The sequence below is a fragment of the Xenopus tropicalis genome, chromosome 4 (assembly GCF_000004195.4).
Source record: "Xenopus tropicalis strain Nigerian chromosome 4, UCB_Xtro_10.0, whole genome shotgun sequence".
Lineage (NCBI taxonomy): Eukaryota > Metazoa > Chordata > Amphibia > Anura > Pipidae > Xenopus > Xenopus tropicalis.
In genome coordinates, this window is record NC_030680.2 from 119347626 (window position 1) to 119365961 (window position 18336).

The 18336-nt window shown below is 40.7% G+C and overlaps 1 protein-coding gene across 1 annotated transcript in view; it reads right to left on the reverse strand.

The window, feature by feature from the left end:
* Positions 1-291: 291 nt before the first annotated feature.
* The window catches only part of fam78b (family with sequence similarity 78 member B), a 54285-nt gene continuing 36240 nt past the window's right edge, over positions 292-18336 (reverse strand). Inside the window, exon 2 of the mRNA XM_002933772.5 lies at positions 292-2252. Coding sequence (XP_002933818.2) covers positions 1724-2252 — 529 coding nt within the window. The 3' untranslated portion in view covers positions 292-1723. The remainder of the gene's footprint in view (positions 2253-18336) is intronic.

Below are 18336 nucleotides of genomic sequence, written 5' to 3' on the forward strand. Positions count from 1 at the left end.
TTAAAATGCTCTTTGAATAAATGAATACAAAATGTTTATGGAAGATGTTTGCTCAGGGTCGGGCTGCACCCCCCAAGTGCCCCGTCTCCTACCCGAGCGCGCATAAGTAGACGTGTTCGGTGGGGGGGGGCAGCTGGGATTGGGTCTGGGCCGGCAGGGCCCATGGTGGGCCAGCCCAGTCCGACCCTGTGTTTGCTGCTCAGGGAACACAGAATGTCAGCAGTTTTTATTGAGTGATTTGGAGTTCCATGAGCAGTTCATCATCAAAAACATAAGGGATCATTTACTTAACCCCGCGGTACAAGTGCTAGAACACTAAGGGATGCAACTGAATGCCCCTTAGTCCTCATTAAGAAGTTTGGGCAGGCAGTAGGCACAGGGCCCTACAGACAGGCTGCCCCTCCTGATGATCCCTAACTTCGACTTAACACACAAGTTATGAGGCCAGTCTACATGCCTCCCCCACCTGAACCCTGGATCAGCCTAATTGTGACCTATCTTTATCACTTTGCACATTGTGCGCTTCATAGTAAATGACCCCTGTACTTTTCAAATAGAATACCACAAACAATTACTTTTTAGGTGGCTTTTTATTTTTTTACCATTTTTCCAGAATTTGCATTTCGCAAATGATCTACGAGTAGTTCTCATATTAAGCTTGGTCAAACCAGTGTTATTGTCAAAGATACTATAAGGATGATATGAATGCTCGTATAGGATTTGGGGTGAACAGGCTGTTCTAGATATCATTGGCACTCAGTCTGCGTGGCTGATACCTAAGTGATCATTTATATATGTAACACTGGTACGATCTTAGGGAGGGCCAGAGAGAAGGATAACTGTGAGACCTGAAAGGGCCTGACATTACTTTAGAAAACTGCTGCTCTAAACTGGTAGAATTTTGATTATTATTAATTATATTAATCATTTATGCTTAATGGGTGCTGCTGAGAAACATAAACTAATGTAATTAGAAAAATGGTAAAGAAAAAAAAAACATGTTTTGTGGTGTGCTATGTATGAAAAGAGTTCAAATAGGAAGTAACAACAAACAATACATCATCGCTTGAATTTAATCTGAATTTTCTCCAGCATTTTTAAAAAATACTTTTGATAGGCTTTTGAGTTTGTCATGAATAACTATTACGCCATTGCAAGTAAATACTTTAGTGTTACTTGTCGTTTAACTCACCACCTTAGGCCAGTTGTGCCAATCTGTGCCAACAGTCATCAGGGCACCGGATGCCAGGAGATGCAGATGAAGAATTTGATCTTAAGAGGATAGTATAATATCCATTTCCATAAATTAGCATTAAAGGGAAGTAATATGTCACTTTGTCAGCTCTTTTTGGGTGCTTTTGCATAATTCTTGTACCGCATCCCTATTTAAGGTTAATCTTTAACTAATATGGAACATAACAATTCACACCAAAGTTACCGCACATGGTTGCAAGCATTTAAGCCCATTTCCCAAGTATGCACCTAATCGGCTGACACATAAACGTGGCAATACCATGTCACCGTGAGTGAAAACCTTCCCGGAGTTATAATTTATGTTTGGCCACAGGCACTATGAAATGTGTGTGACAAATGCTATTTGTCTCAAATAAATATAATGTATAAAACCTTTGTTGTCCTTTCAAAAGTGCATATGGTAGTTCTGTACCTTAAACCTTCCACGTGGTCTTTGTAAGCTATAAAGAATGTCCTCCCAATAAACCCTTCATTCCTTTTTGGGTGGGATTACTATCACAGGCTGTCCTCTTTTTGGTCTCCACATAAGGACCTGTGCATCATTGGCATTAGGCTTTACCAGTGCATTAGGTGGGATAGGCTCCATGCGGCTTAAAATCCTAGGCTGCTCCTGCTGAGTCCTCCCCACCAGCCTGGCACGTTTACCCAGTATCTGGTTTGGATCCACCTCAATGTCTACCCTCATCCTCCATTTTATAGTCTGTAGAATGATTTTTTCCTTGGTGGTGGTATTCATAGCTACTAACCAGGTGGTAAAACTTTGGTCTCTCTTGATCCTGGTGAGCAAGGGCACGTTGCTTTCACTGATGGGTACTGCCCACGTCACACTTGGGTAGAAGTTGTCATTCATGCTAACGGAGAATCTAGAGATTTTATTGGTAGGTCCCATTAAGGTCACAGTTTCGGTGGTATTTCCATACCAAGGGTAACTTACACCATCAGAATCGCTGATTGCTTTTACTCTTCCTTCCCTCAAATCAGGAAGCTCCCAGCTTGACCTAAAAAAGAAAAATACAAATGGGTATGCTTACGTCATTCTGAGGAACAGACTACAGGTATGGGATCTCTTATCTGGAAACCTCATATCAAGAAAGCTCTGGATTATGGGAAGTCCATCTCCCATAAAGATCATTTTAAGCAAATAAATCATTTTTTTTTTAAACTCCCTTTAACTAAGCTGCATGAATCCATATTGGTGGCCAAACAATCTTACAGGGTTTATTAAATGCGTAAATCATTTTTTAGTAGACTTAAGGTATGGTGGAAACCCCTTCTCTGGAAACACCAGGTCCTGGATATTAGAACTCTGAATATTAGATCCCATTCATGTATTACCTATATTACACTTAAGTTATTAGGGGCTGGGAGGCAGCTTTCTACTTTATTTATGCAAAACAAACAACATTAGTCCATGATTACATTATATACCAGATTGCATTTTACATTACGATATTTGCTAATTACACAAAACTAGATAAAAACAATTTGGACTTATTTCTGCAACTAGTATTTATCCTTTATATAACACTGTCATGTTACCGTTTGTTTTACAGAAATGCTAACTACTGGGCCACAAAAACCTACATCCAATATATGTTGATGTTGATTCTGCCATTTAAATCAGAAATGTGAATACTCCAGCCTGCCAGCTGTTTTAGTCAACAATATCCCTTTATGTTCCTCTGCCAGAAGGCATCACTTTCTGTTGAGCCCCATTACATTGTAATGAACAGCCACTGCATTGTAACTAGGGAGGAAAGACTGCACTGTAGGCTTCTTACTATAAAACATGTGAGATTAGAATGGAAATGTAATATAGGCCTACCTAATATGGTTTAATGTTGAGGGTTACATGTGAATTCATTGATTCTATGGCTACTAGGTCCTTTACTTCAAAGCTTTGGTACCCAAGGCAAGGGTGGTAATCTGCAACAGTCCAACCATTTCCTCCAGTCTTGCAGAGGTAGTGGTGGGTACTTGCTGACATAGGAATGGTGAGAAGAAACAAGGTAGATTATTGCAGCTGCTGAGTCTACTGGCGTGGCTGTTGTGCCCAGATAGCCACCCATGCTGCCCATGTCACACTGTTATTAATAGTTAACTGGATTTGTATTACATCACAATAATCATTTGCTGGAACTTATGTATGTACAGTATGTATGTTTTATTTATAAAGCGCCACAAGGATACGCAGCACTGTACAATCTTACAATATACAGGATTTGGACACACAGGGTGGACAAGTGTTATAATAAATAAATACAATAAAAAAGTATAAACACACAGGGAATGAGTGCCATGTGGTATGCGACACAGTAGGAAGGAGGTCCCTGTCCCGTAGAGCTTACAGACTAAGTGATTGGGTAACATACAGGCACAAGTTGGAAGGTAAGAGTGCACCAGGTATGGGCATTTGCCCTTAAGCGCAGGACTGGGCAAAATAGTGTTTTACTGCTCCATTTTATCTCAAAATTGTTGCACCCTAGTGCTTTTGCTGCCTACACCTAGTGCTGGCCCTGCTGCACAGGTCACAATGTAATGTAATGAGCACCTTCCTAGCATTTCATTGGGTGCATATATAGTATAATAATTCTAGGCAGAATACACAGATAATAAATCATAGTCAGGGAAAATATGAGAATACATTACTTGACAAGAGATTGATTAAAACAGCTAACTAGGAGCCTGACACTGCAGGGACACTGGGAGCTGTTTAAGCTTATATCTGCTTATATCATAGCTTATTGCTCGGAACTGTATTGTATCAAAGCAAACAAAAGAGCAAATGCATGCAAGCTACTTTAGGTTTTATATGAATGTGAAAGATGCAAAGACAAATTAGCTACACTTGCACCATTGCTTTCATTTTTTTATTACATGTATACATAATATCAAAAAACTATAGGGGTCATTTACTACACGGAATGCAGAGTGAAAAGCACAGCAAACAGTGATTGTGTTTGGTAACACTGTATTCATGGGCGATAGGGTGGGGGAGACACGTATGCGCACCCACCCTTCCACACTCTAACTCGCACATCCTTACCATCTGTCCTATATTAGGCGATAAGGACAGAGCTGGCCAGTGATGCTCTCTGGTGCTGAACTTTCTATCCTGTGCAGGGTGCAGAGCACAGCCAGACCCTGGATACAAATGAATCTGCACTAGGATTTCACCATGTGTTTTGTTTTGTGAGGAAAACTGGGAAATGAATGCATTTGGTGCAAGAAATATCTAACAGTTTACAAAGCAAAGGCACATTTTACTAGTGTTGTATAAGATGGATTAAAACATTACTGCTTTCAGCAAACATACAGCATCACGTTATTGATGTCTTTATTCAACTTTTATTATAGGCTTCAAAACACCGCCACTGGTATTGTTTTTTGTTGGTGGGAATATGTGGCTGAGTTCATATTATTGCTTAAAATATGTTTAACAATAATATATAATAGAAATTGTATTTGGTTAATGCCTTTTGAACACTAATAATATTAGTGTTCAAAAGGCTGAACACTAATTGAACACTAATATTTCATTCTATTTAGAGCACATGTAATATCAGTCACAATCAGTACAGTCAATGTGATGGATCCAAATCATTTATCTTTCAAACACATAACAAAGAATGTAGCACCAGTACTGAAGCATATCAGGCAGGGATGGCCAATTTGTTATCATTAGGATGCTGATAGACTTCAGCTCCCAATATTACAAATACCACCACCCACTGAGACTCTGGAAGTTGTAGTTCCCGGAGGAAAGAAGGTTGACCAATTTAAAGCTGACACTTGAAATCTCCCCTTGCCGCCAGTCTGGATTTTCAGACAATTATGTTACATGTGTGCCATATCTGTGAAAAGTCCCACTGACTAATAAGAAAAGTCATATGGGGAAATTCCTCCAGTTGTACCTGTGCAAAGGGGAAGCAAAAATACAAAAATTTCCCATTGGATCAGTTACCTAAAACTTTAATAACCCAACACAACATTATCTATTTTCTATGTATCTGTCCTAGTGTGTATTTGCAATAGTATCAGTGAAAGAGAAAGGCATGCTTGTCCTCTAGGACACTTAATGTTCTTAAAGCAGCACCAGGAATCAGAGAGCACTTCCCTCCTCTGATAACGCTTGGAAGCACACGCCAAGCACACTCCCCACTGTGCCTTGGATTTTCTCTAGCAGAACAAAGTCACGTAGAAATGCTTTACTTTAGGGCACAAACATCCATTTCCACTGTTCCTTTAGCTGAAAATTCAGTAGGAAATTGGGTATTTCAAAACAGAACGATTCTATAAATCACTATGGCAAATCACACTCACAGGCATACAAGGGACCCTTTCTAAATAAAGCTGAGTTTCATTGTCTGCCTTTATTTAAAGCAAAATGCTAATACTCCTTGAACTTTGTTTGCAGGTTTGCCAAAGACTTGATATTGCTACGTTACATATTTACATCGATGTCTTGCTTTCTCTCTCTGTCTGGAGCCACAGACCCCCTCCCTGCCATCTAATCAACTGTTGGATCAACTTTGCATTCTGTGTGGCTATTTATAAACCTGCCCATAATATTGCACAATTAGCCCTGCGAGAGGCTCATTTTACTGCCATTGGGAGGCAGAGTGCTTAACCCGCTGAGGCCAGAGGTGCAATGCAGTGCTATGTGAGGTCTCGTAATGCTTCTGTCACTCACTTGTGGAATCCATGCTCGTCTAATGAGGGAAAACAGAAAAGTAATTACTGAACATTGTGAGGCTTCCATTCAGCTATAAATGGCCAACAGTCTACTTCTAAAGATGGCCATACACGTACCAATTTTGATCTTTTCTGCAACCATTGGTCACAGGAAAGATCGTTTGTTCCCTCCACTGACATTAAGGGCTGAATTGTCAGATATGAAGGTAGAAACAATAGACGTTCTACCTCCACCTGACAATTCAGCCCTAAACGTATATTTTGCTTGGGCGCCTTTATCGTATGGCCAGCTTAAGTGCCCATGTATGAACACCAGTGCAAAACCATGCAATACTGACTGAGATACTTCCACCCATGCACCTCATTGGCACATGACTTGTAGCACATGCTACTCCCAGCCAATCACTTGCATTTAGTGAATCTCACACTATCATTATGTGCACTGGCATGCTAAAAGTGACAATTCATAAAATAGTACACATGGACTAATTGTGGGCTACCACCCTACAATATTTATAGAAATGCAAAAAGGAAATGCCTTTGTTCTTGCATGCCAACAAATATGGTAGGGAGATGGTGGGGCCCACAATCAATCTGCATGCCCCATATCTTTTTCTGGATGGTAAGGTGTGATTTGGAGCAGCCTGGGAGTGCAAGGGCTGGCAAAATATACCAAAAGACTCCATTCAGAAAAAACAGTGCCGTAACTTGCACATAACTTACCTACAAGGGTGCTATGTTGCATTGGTGAATCACTGGCAAGTTATGGCACACAGTGACATAAACAGGTCTGGACTCTGGTTCAAAATAGGCTTGGGCATTCCAAGTACACAGAGGCCTATACAGCCCCCATAGGCCCAATAAATAGTGACTGTCCATGCATCTTATAGCAGCCCCTCTGGCATTTGCCAGAATTTCCACAGATTGCCAGTTTGGGCCTTGACATATTTTATAATGCTGGGATCCATGCTAATACAGTATATATATGTTACTGAAACTTCCCTGTTGAGATTCCATAGGGAACTGTACAACTAAGGCTGTAAGACTCTTTCTTCAAGCCAGTGTCATAGGAGTATATCCTGGACATATGTACTACTGGAAAGGCTTGAGGAGAAGCTTAGTGTTACTATAAAGATCAGACTACTACAAGCAGCTTAATCTGTCACACTCCAGGCTAATACCAGGCAATGATGTAGTCAATAAGCACCTTGTTTGGATATTTAAGCTTGTACCAGTGTTCTGTAAAATCACTGCTTATTCCACAGGTAGCTGCCATCTGCAAATGCCAGAACAAGGTTTGCCACCTGACTGGTATTTGATTTAACAGGCCAAGCCAGTAACTCACCAGCTACGGCTGGAATTACAAATTTACCAGCAGTTGACGGGAAATTTCTTACCCTATAAATGCCCCCTTTCCTGACCCTTCCTGCTGCCAGATTACTCCTTATAACGATTGGCCAGCATATGCCCTGCCCCATTTCCCCACCCAGTGAGATTATTTAACTGAAAAGGTGGCAACCCTAGCTGGCACGCAATGTAATATTAAATCTGGTTTTGTCTTTAGGTGCCGTGGCTCACCAGAAAGAGACAGTTAACATCTAGTTCAATCAATCTGGGCCTTCCCAAAAGCCATACAGCAAACAGAACACCGATTCCCTTATTAGACTGACACGCACTTACTTCTTAGGGGACTAATGGCATCCTTAGCAATGTCAGCGTAGGCCTGTTTCTCAGCAGGGACCATGTTTAGTCACGTAGCCCTTCAGTCCAAAAGAGTCAGCTTGGCACACAGGCACAGCTGTACATAAAAATACCAGACATGCCAACTGTGTTAATCTGAAGATTTAGTCTGTCCCCAGTGGCATTACTGATCAACTCATCAATTTCACATTCATTAACTCTTGCCATGTCATGTCCGCATATACAAATATATATATAGAATGCCTGAATGGGACTTGCAGATGGATCCCTCCGCATTATCTATTTGCAGACTTGCTCTCTGAGGTTGGTAACAATGTTCTAGTTAGTTTGGAACCCACAGTAAACTTTCAACTCCCTTCTCACAAAACAGTAACACTAAGGATAAAAAATCAGATTAGTTTATCATGTACATGTTTATTAGCATGTGTCTATATTTAAACGTTCAAAGAACCTAAGGGTGTTTGTGCTAATATCCCAAGCAAATCCCTGTCTTTGCAAGGAATGTCCCCTCTCCCTGTGTTTACTTTAACTCCCAACACATGGCCAAGGTTATTAAAAGAATAAGTTTTATTTTTCCCTACTACAATTAAAATACAAGTCATCACATACAAAGCTTGTGTGGTTACTGTCACACTCGGCCTGAGCTTATACACATGCCAAGGATCAGTCCCACCACTTTATCTGTGTTCTGCTGGGTCTATACCCAGAGAAACTGCGTGGGCTTTGGTGCTGCCATGTGGAGCAGATTTTACAGCAAAATGTTAATACTGATATACATTTCCGCTCTGTGTGTCTGCACAAAGGCCAATGCAATGCCTCTAGGTGCAGACACAGGAGAACGGGGGTCTGTTTCTCAGCCTGCACTTATATGCAGGTTGAAAAATAGGCCAGTATTGAAGGATTGGGGCATTGTGGGGTTTGATGGGGCCCATGAGAGTTGGGGCCCACCAGACATTCCCCCAGTGTCCCGCTGGCCCAGTCCAAAGCTGCTTCCTCAGCTTGGTAGTAAAAATATATTGCAAAAGACAAATGAGTCTAGAATCTTCTTGCTGAAGCAGCATGGAAATTATATTGACCAAAATAATAAAATGAACATACAGTGGTTATATATAGGTGAATGTATCCCACTACTGTAATCAATAAGGATTTTGAATGTAATGTTGAAAGTGACCAAGGCCACAGAACACCAGAATGCACAATTTATAAGGATATCATTACATTTTGATAACAGAAGTTATGGATATTTTCATACGTTTCATACATTTCTACAAATACTGTATATATCTCATACATCCCATTTACACTGCATTTTGTTGAGCTTTAAGCCCCCTTTAGGCTGTTGGGAGACCAGGACCTATAGGTCAAGAACAGACAAAAGGACCCCAGTAATTAAAAACAAACATTTGGGTTGCCCAGTACCCCTTTTCTTGGGTTGAGGAGGTCAAAAGCCCCAAAGACTGTCCCTTGTTGCTACATGGCTCCCACTTGCTTTACCCAAGGAAAAATCATTTAAGCATTGAAGTTGTTAGAAGCAGCAAGGATTGTGTGTGCCATTAGCACCTCTGCTCTGCTGCCTTCCAGGTCCTGCCACTGCCTCTTGCTCTGCTCACTACACACACAGGCCAACTGAGGTGAAACTATTGGCACAGCAGCAGAATTATTTTCCTTAATGAAAATACCTTTGAGTAGAATGTACATTACCCAGACTAACACATCTGAAGATGGCAAGGAAGTTACTCGATAATGAAACTGTAATATATAAAAATTCAGTTACATTATTAAGACAAGAAGTGCCATTTGCCTTGATTTTATTCACATTAAATGGAGGTTAGAGAGTGCTCCTTTGCATTAGAATAAGGTAATATGTACTGCATTAGGAAAGATGTTCCAGGTTATTCAATAGTGGCTGGATTTTAATGGCTGATGGGCCACTTACGGTTTGCACATTTAGCTCCTGAAAGTCAGAGCTATATCTTCTAACCATATAAGAAATGCAATGAACTATTACTTTCTTATACTGTGAGGTTTTCTTAAACAGATTATTTATACAGGGCTATTTATACAGGTTCACAGACCTGGGTTCAATATATCAGAAAGGCCCTTAGTGATTGGGCAGGGTCAATGCATAATACCCTTCCCCCAGGCAACTGAACCTGAACCCTGTGTGGATCAGGGGGTCAATATTTTTCCTTAGGCATGTTTGCATACATCTATGTACCCCTTCGGCTGAGCATCCATTACCTCCTTAAACAGTGTGTTGTGATCTTATAGAGCCCATTCGAATTTATGATTCTCTGCACCACCGCACATGAGGTTAATGGTATGACCTTATTTGGTCATGATGGTATGCGCTGCAAAGAAGGGGAGGGGCCTAGTGACCTTTTTCTAATTAATTTAACCCAAAGGCCCTGCCTTTTTCACAGCATACCCAGATAATACAGCAAATGGTTGTATCAGGTGCTCAGCATATCAATATAGCAAATAAATGGACTAAAACAAGAAAATGAAATGAAATGGAATGAAAGTGGTTAAAGAGATAAGGTCAGAAATTGTAAAATCACTATTCACTCACAAAATACTTTCACACTTTAGATTTCATTTCTAATGTCACCAGCTTGGCTCTGATTAGCTGAGTCACAGGACCCCGGCGCAGCCTCTCCTGCAAGCAGAACTGATAATGACTTGTAGGATGCTGATTAGGGTATTGCTGAGCTGCTGCGGAGGCTACAATTCACTAATGGTATTCACAAGGTAATTAAGTATTCTGACTCAACCAGGAACATTCACTCAGCAAACAAATTCATTTTAGAGAAGGAAAACTACAGGAAAATACCAGAGCAAGCAGAACAAAGCCAAATACTGTATATAAAGCTGCCCATACATGAAGCCTTTGGGGAACACAACAAATTGACTGCCAACAATCTTATCTCAATAAGAGGCCTAGGAATGTGTTAAAGAAGTACAGGTGCGGGATCTCTTATTTGGAAACCTGATATCCAGAAAGATCCAAATCATGGTAAGGTTATTTCCCAGGGAGTCATTTTTAAGCAAATAATTCAAATGTTTAAAACATATATCCTTTTTTTTTTAAGGATACCTTGTACCTTGTACTTGATGGTAAGTGAGCTGAATGAATTCATATTAGTGGAAAAACAATCCAATTTGGTTTAATTAACTTTTAAATGTTTTTTAAGCAGACTGGGAGGCATGGAGGCATTCAAATTATGGAAAAAATCTTATGAGGAAAATCTCAAGATCCCAGAATTCTAGATAACTGATCCCATGCCTGTAGTACCTTTATTTCTTCTACTCCTTATTATGCTATACCCAAAAGTCATCATCTGCCCTACTGTATGTGCTGATTTCCTTTATCAGTGGAGTTTTCTGCGTTCCCAGCATTGGACAGGAGTACGCAGGGCCCACTGGGGCTGCTTTCCCAGGGGCCCCTACACCTTCCTCAGGGGCCCCAGCCCACCTACTCACCCACCACCAGCCCCTAACCCCCACGTGCTTACCTTATAATTTACCATGATTGGGGGAGGGAGGGCAGTAGGGAAGTGACGGCAGCGGGGAGCAACAATTTTTGCAGGTGGGGAACAGGTCTGGGTCAGCGGGGCCCCCAAAGGGCTGGGGCCCACTGAGTTTTTTTCCAGTGTCCCACCGGCCCGGACCGACCCTGTGTGTTTTCTTAGACAAGGGGTAGGGTCAGTAGTCTTTTTCTCACAGACCCCATAACTACATGAAGAGGATCTTATTATTTGACCTTTACTGAGGGTTATAGCACTGTTGCTCTAGGTTCATCAGGGCACTGAAGGTACTGATCAGAATTTACAGTCACCAGCTTCTAGTTAATCTTCCTGCTGTTGTACGATATCTGTAACAAGATGCTATATATATTTATCTCCTGGGAAGCAGAAAAAGGCTCTCAGTGCTAATAATCACTGTCTGGCTCTTGCCAGACTGATATACTTAATTCCATCATTTTGAGCTAAATTTTCCAACTACAAATGTACTGGGTTAATTTACTTTAAATTACTCTTACAAAAGATATGGCAATGGCCTGTTCTACACCCTTGGATGCTGCATGACCCTGCTAACAATCGCTAACAAAAATATTTTTATAATTAAAGCATCACCTTACAGAGCTGAAAATAAAAAAGGGAGCAGATCTGGACCCTTTTTCCACTAATGCATGAAAAATAAAAAGGGAAGAAATCAAGGGAACCCAACTGATGCAGCGTATAAGGTTGGTAAGAGGTGAAGGAAGTCATTTCCTGCAAGGTCAATTTAAAAATGATTTCATTTTTCTCTATAATAATAAAACAGAACTTTGTACTAGGTCACAAGTTGCACATTGAGCCTCAACTTAGACCCACATGCTCCTCCTTTAGCTATTCATGCCCATGGCCAGCAGTCCAAAGAGCTCTTTCTGCAGTACCAATACTGATGCAACATTTATTGTACAGGAGACACAATTCTCACTGAAAACAATGTGATTTCAATGGTCTCACCGTCCATTATTTGCACTATATGCATTTTTTTTGTAGAAATTATTATGGTAAATGTGCATTTAATTGTGCTCTTAAAGAGCACATGATTTTATATAAAACCAAATTAAAACCCATAGGAACAAAAGAAAGATCTATACCTGCAACTGCAATTGCTGATACCATTACCTATGTACATGTCCTGAATATTTTCACTTCCACTGTATTTTTGTGTGTGTGTGACCTTAAGTAGAAATGCTACACCACTTCCCTTGAGAAGGGCCTCTGAAGATGCTCACAGTAGCTCCCCATCTTCTAACAGCCATTCACAAAAGCTGACACTCACAAAATGGGCAAACATGTTCCAAGCTGGGGATCTCCTTGGATATTTTTGAAGGCCTGGATCATTAATGTTTAGGGCTGCTAAACCTCTTACTTGTGTCTAAAGCCACTCTTTGCTCTTTTACATAGTTGGACTCTGCACTGCTGCTTGGAATTATGGGCAAAACACTGAAATGTGGGTAAAACGTAAAAAACAGTAAAAAGCTTTCTGTGTGCAGCTTAGGTCCGTTATATTCACTCCAGCCGTATGACTGCAGGTTACAGTATGTTGGTGCTTTATAATTAATGATAGAAATCTAGATATCAAGCGAACATCAATTGCTAACCGCAGCTTTGTCTCACCACACTGTGCTATATCCAGCTATCTTCCTGGTAACAAATCACAGCACAAATACCATCTACTACCCATATCCAGTAAAAGTGTAGTGAGCTATTTATCTTTCTGTAATGCTAATGCTATTGTGGTTCCTGAAATGCCCTTTTGGCTGCTATTGAGAAGCGCACAGATTAAACTCCTTACACTCAGGTTGAGTGCCCACGACAGCACTAGGGGCGGCGCAATATCCAATGCCTGATGCTTTACTTTACTCTCTGCAAAATATTGAACATAGTTGTTCTTTAACAAACAATAAAAGGTTTTATTGAACAGGCTGGCTTTTAGTGTATAGCTAGTGATGAGCGAAAGTTTTTGCCAGGCATGGATTTGTGCCGAATTGGATTGTTTGTTGCAAAACGCGCACAAAAAATTGCAGTGGAAAGATTTGCAGAGTGTCAAAAAAATTATTGTACGCGTCAAAAAATGATACGTGTCAAAAAAAAATGCAGCGGGTTTAAGTTTTTTTCGCCACATGTCATTTTATGTGTTTCGTGTATTTTTCACCGTTTCTCGAATCTTTGCAAAGTTTCGCAAATTTTTTGGCAAAGCCAAACAGGACAGATTCACTCATCACTAAGTATAACCATTCAGTTCATTGTCAACACTAACAGTACTCACAACAGTTAATACAATGCCCCCTGATGCTATGGCAGCCAGGCCTGGACTGGGATTCAAATAGGCCCTGGCATTTCAAGAGCTATTCTTTCCAGTGCAATTTAGCTTTGAACCAAGTCCTACACTGCATAACCTTACTTACAGGTCCCCTACCCAAGCTTAACCTTTCATGGAGCCTGCCTGCTCCACACTCTTAAAACACCTTTATCTACTCTCCTCATTTAAGGGGATCCAAGAGGCAAATGTCTTGTCTTTATATACACTTCACTGGTTGGGGGGGTCTTACTAGGAATGTTAAACACTTTCATCCTGGAATTATATCACAGTAGAGATATGAAGCTCACCTACAATATTTAACCCACAAGACTTGCCGCCAAGCCTAGGAATTAAAAACGAGCACCAGATTTAAAGGCAAGCCACAGACCAGAGCAAGCTGAGCCTTGTGCCGGATTCTGTAAAAACAGGTGCAACCAGTGCAGTGTTTGAGACCAACAGTTTGAGGTCTCTTCTTATTATTATTAGACAGCATAGCTCAGACCTTAAACAGCAAACCAATTCCTCCCAAAACACAGATTCGCAGTATCCATTTAGCCCAGAGCAAAGAGACCAAATGAGCCACAATGAAGTGAACTGAGCAAGCATCATGAAAGATAATAATAATCAGAGATTTACAGAACAAAAGTTCCAAGTTATTCCTGTTTCAGAAGACCTGTTATCCAACTCTGTTCTCTTCTTTCATAGGACAGAACTGGTGGCAAGGGCACATCCACTATGGTTGGTTGAAAGCAGAACGCACCGTATACTGGCAAACCATTTGCAAAGTTGGAATGATTGCTCGTGTGTCCTTTCCCGCCCTCACAAAGTGACTATACAGCACTGTGTGAATGCCAAGCATTGCTTTTCTGTCATACACCTGCAACCCAGCACTATCTGAAAACTGCCCGGCTTGTGAAATTTCTAATGACAGCACCAAGGTTAATTGCATTCTTACTACTATGTCCACTTTCTGAAGTGTTGATATTAAACAAGATGCCAGTTACATCTATTCCGTGAAACATGGTAGTCTTGTCAATACAGATAGTGGCATCTTGTCCCGAATGAAGATGATTGAAGTACTTGCAGGTACCACAGTCCTTGTACTGACATTAAATGCACATCCCAGGCATTTAAAATAAATATAAAGAACGTCTGCAATCTTTGCATGCATTTTCTAATACTAAAGAGTACCCACAAAGGGAACAGTACACACAATAATTCCACCTCATATAAGCCACTGCCAAAGAAAACTCTGGAGGAATGTAAAGCTATGGGACCAATTATTGATTTAAAATTCTATTCTTGAACCAACAAATGTATTTCTTTTTAGCTGTTATATTGGTAGGCACCATCTCAGTGCATTGTGCCTGAGTCTGAGCTTTCAGAAGGAGCCAGCACTATACATTAGAACTGCTTTCAGGTAACCTATTGTTTCTCCTGCTCCCATGTAACTGGAGGAGTCCCAAGCCAGACTTGGATTTCTTACTATTTTTTCTACTGGGAGCTGCTATCTTGCTCCCTTCCCATTGTTATACTGATTGGCTGTTGGGGGTGGGGTGATATCACTCCAACTTGCAGCGCACCAGTAAAGTGTGACTGAAGTTTATCAGAACACAGGTCACATGACTGTGGCACCCTGGGAAATGAAGACTATGGCTAGCCCCATGTGAAATTTCAAAATTAGAAACAGGTTTCAATGCAGGCTTCTACTGGAAAAGCTCTATTAACTGATGGGTTTTGAATAAAAACATGTTTTCCCATGACAGTATTCCTTTAAGTTTACTGAAAGGAAAATAATTTTTCCATCAAATAAACTCAATAGGATTGTTTTCCTTGGGGTGGGAGAGTGGCATGCGCTCTTACCTGCAAGCTCGCCGGTCCTCAGACTTGCATTCTGGTGCAGAGCGCGCATTAGTGTTTGGCGCAGCAACGTGATATCAGCGGACTCCCTGATGTCACTTTGGCGGCAAATTCAAACTTATATAGTGCGCCTTTGCTTGTTGTTTTCATTTCCCAAGCTGGCTCTATGTATCCATATACCTTAGTGTTCCACTGGTTTTTGACTCTTAGCCTAGTTTTTCTACTCTTTTGAATCTTCGCTGCCTTCCCTCGACCCTTTGTCTGACTCTGACGTTGCCTCTGCCTGACCCTTTTTGTACCATGATACTGTGATAATTTTGGAAGTGTATAGAATCCGTCTTCCCCGTAGGAGAAAGTCCGGGGCCCCAAAAGGATTTCGTGAAAACCTGCCCTTAAAGGTTGTTACTAGCAATCTACGGGCTTCCTCATACGGTATTACAGTCCGTAACAAAGAAGTAATGATATCTTGGGATAAGTGCAAGTTATTACCTATCCTACAAACAGTGAGACTTTGAGGTTGTTTGTGGCATAATTTGAAACACTGAGTACTTTGGTGGATTTCATATTAAAAAAATAAAACCCTTTGTAGGCATATTAAAGAGAAAATAATCCTGCCTTTTTGACAAAAGCTCATTAAGCTGGGGATGTAAAAAAAGTTGCATAAATCAGTGAAGTCTCACAATCCATCACTTCCCAAAGGAACACAGTGAGGAAGTGGTTGCATTACACTGTGAGCCTAACAGGGATTAGGACAAATATCATGGTTTTACATATCCCCAACTGAATGAGCTCATTTCAGAAAGGGGGATGAAGTTTTCCCTTTCATATTTATCACATATTAAAACATACTAGTTAGCAGGTAACACTGTTTCACTGGATTCTGCCTCTATATTGAGAAGACATTTCTAGCTGGTTCTACTAACAGCGTCAGTGGTAGTTATTTAGTGTTGTTTCCCCCTTTCCCTGCACATATGCCCCAGTATGTCTGGGATAATCTGAGTTCTAAAGAGCAACACAGGATGCTTTATATCTGAGCTCTTGCCAACAGGGATTTCTGCTATGATACATCTTCTTGCAGTGGCGCTGGCCTACTTTTATAAATCATGATAAAAGGAGCCTCTTCTAAAATCTCTAAAGGGTTTGCATTTACATGTTTTAGAGAAAATAAAAAACAACAAATCTTTTCAAATGTCTTTGAATAAACTAAATCTGAGTTATTGAGTTTATGCAAAGGAACGACAACAATAAAAATGCTTCCCCTTTCATCATCATCATCATCATCATCATCTTCACATCTGGATTTCACATCAATATCACTAACACCAGGATGGTTTTGGATATTGCTCATCTCAAGGGAAGACCCTCCCTAATTTGTGCCTGAAGAGCTCAGTCACTATCCTTAAACTTATAGCACCCACTTTTTGATTTTGGTTCAACTTTTCAGTAGAGGAATGATGCATTGTGGGGCCAGGATCTCCATTCAACTCACATGTTAAAACAAAGAGATACTAGGGGAACCTAAACACAGACAATAATAAGTGGTATGGGCACCCAAACTCTAGCCCAAACCCATTAAGCAGTGCTGGAATCAGAATGGTGCCCACTGTCACCTATGGATGCACACAGCAACTTAAATCAAGCCAGAAAAAAATGGAACAGTCTTTGATGTCTTTAACAAATGTGCCAGTATCCCTTTAATATATTTTTTTTTTTTAAAAAAAGCTTGCTTTGTAGCCAACACTCTCATTAGCCACTGGTTGCCTCAGAAAATTTGCTTTCACAGAATACACAGATGAAAAGTGACTGCTTTGAAAATCTTTTCCTCTCAAAATAAGACCAAAAGCAGTGCATAAGGCCATATTAGCCCCCATTATACTTTTTAAAAACTATTTTCATTTATTGTTTCCAGTCTCAAAGTGATAGTGACACATTACACATTTATCAGGAACGTGTCACTGTATGACTCTGTAAAGAGAAACTTACTGCTATCTGTTGCCCCCCTGCTTCCCAGCAGACCCCTGTTACTGATCTGTCGGCAGTTCTAATAAGGCTGAAGACAACGGTAAAAAATACCCTCACCAATCAGCGTTGGACACATGGGAAAGGAGCAGATTTAGATTCTACACAAGTCCATAACGGCGGTTCCGTGGGGAGGCAGGGGACACAGAGGTCAGCAGGGAGGGTTTATTAAAGAGATAGTGACACATTTCTGATAAAAGTGGAACAGTGTCACTATCCCTTTGAAAACAACAAATCATTTTCCTGTAGCAGGTTTCCCATTGGTTTTACATTGATGCTTTTCATTCACTCTTGTCTGTCTTTTTGTAGGATCAACAAGTTGGGTGCAAGTACTATGAGTGCTATGGGAGCTTGAGATAAGTGTCGGTGCAATACAGATGAGTTTGGTGCCTTTGTGTCTGATGGTGCATCTGGTGCAAGGTGCAGGGCGGGTGCAGGTTATTGCTGTCCTTACAGGCCTCATTGTGGCTGTGTCTGAATGATTTGCAAGTCAGAGGAAGGGTAGGGGGCAGTAGGGGGAAAGCGAAGTGCCTCCCACAGTGTTGCTGAACACAGACAGTGTTTTACCCATAGGAAACTTTCTCTGTGCTCCGAAATGTAGTGATTCATTTAAGCTGAAAGGCAGGGTGCAAAAAAATAAATAAATAAAAAATGGTGGATTTTTGCAATTTTCCCCCTGACTTTCAGACCCCTAAAGAGAACCCAATAGCCTAAAAAAGAATCTATACACACAGACAAAATTATCATTCTTTCATACTTTTTTTTAGAAAAGAGAAATTTTTAAGGTTCCTCAATAGGCTGTGGGCTATGAGAAAGCAGTACGTTCTGAGGATGATGAGAGAATTGAACCAACCATATGTCCATATACAAAAAAGCACGGTAAACAGATTTAAAGGCTGATGTATAGAGTGTTTGCATCTTGCCCACACACACAGCAGAACCAGAACATCT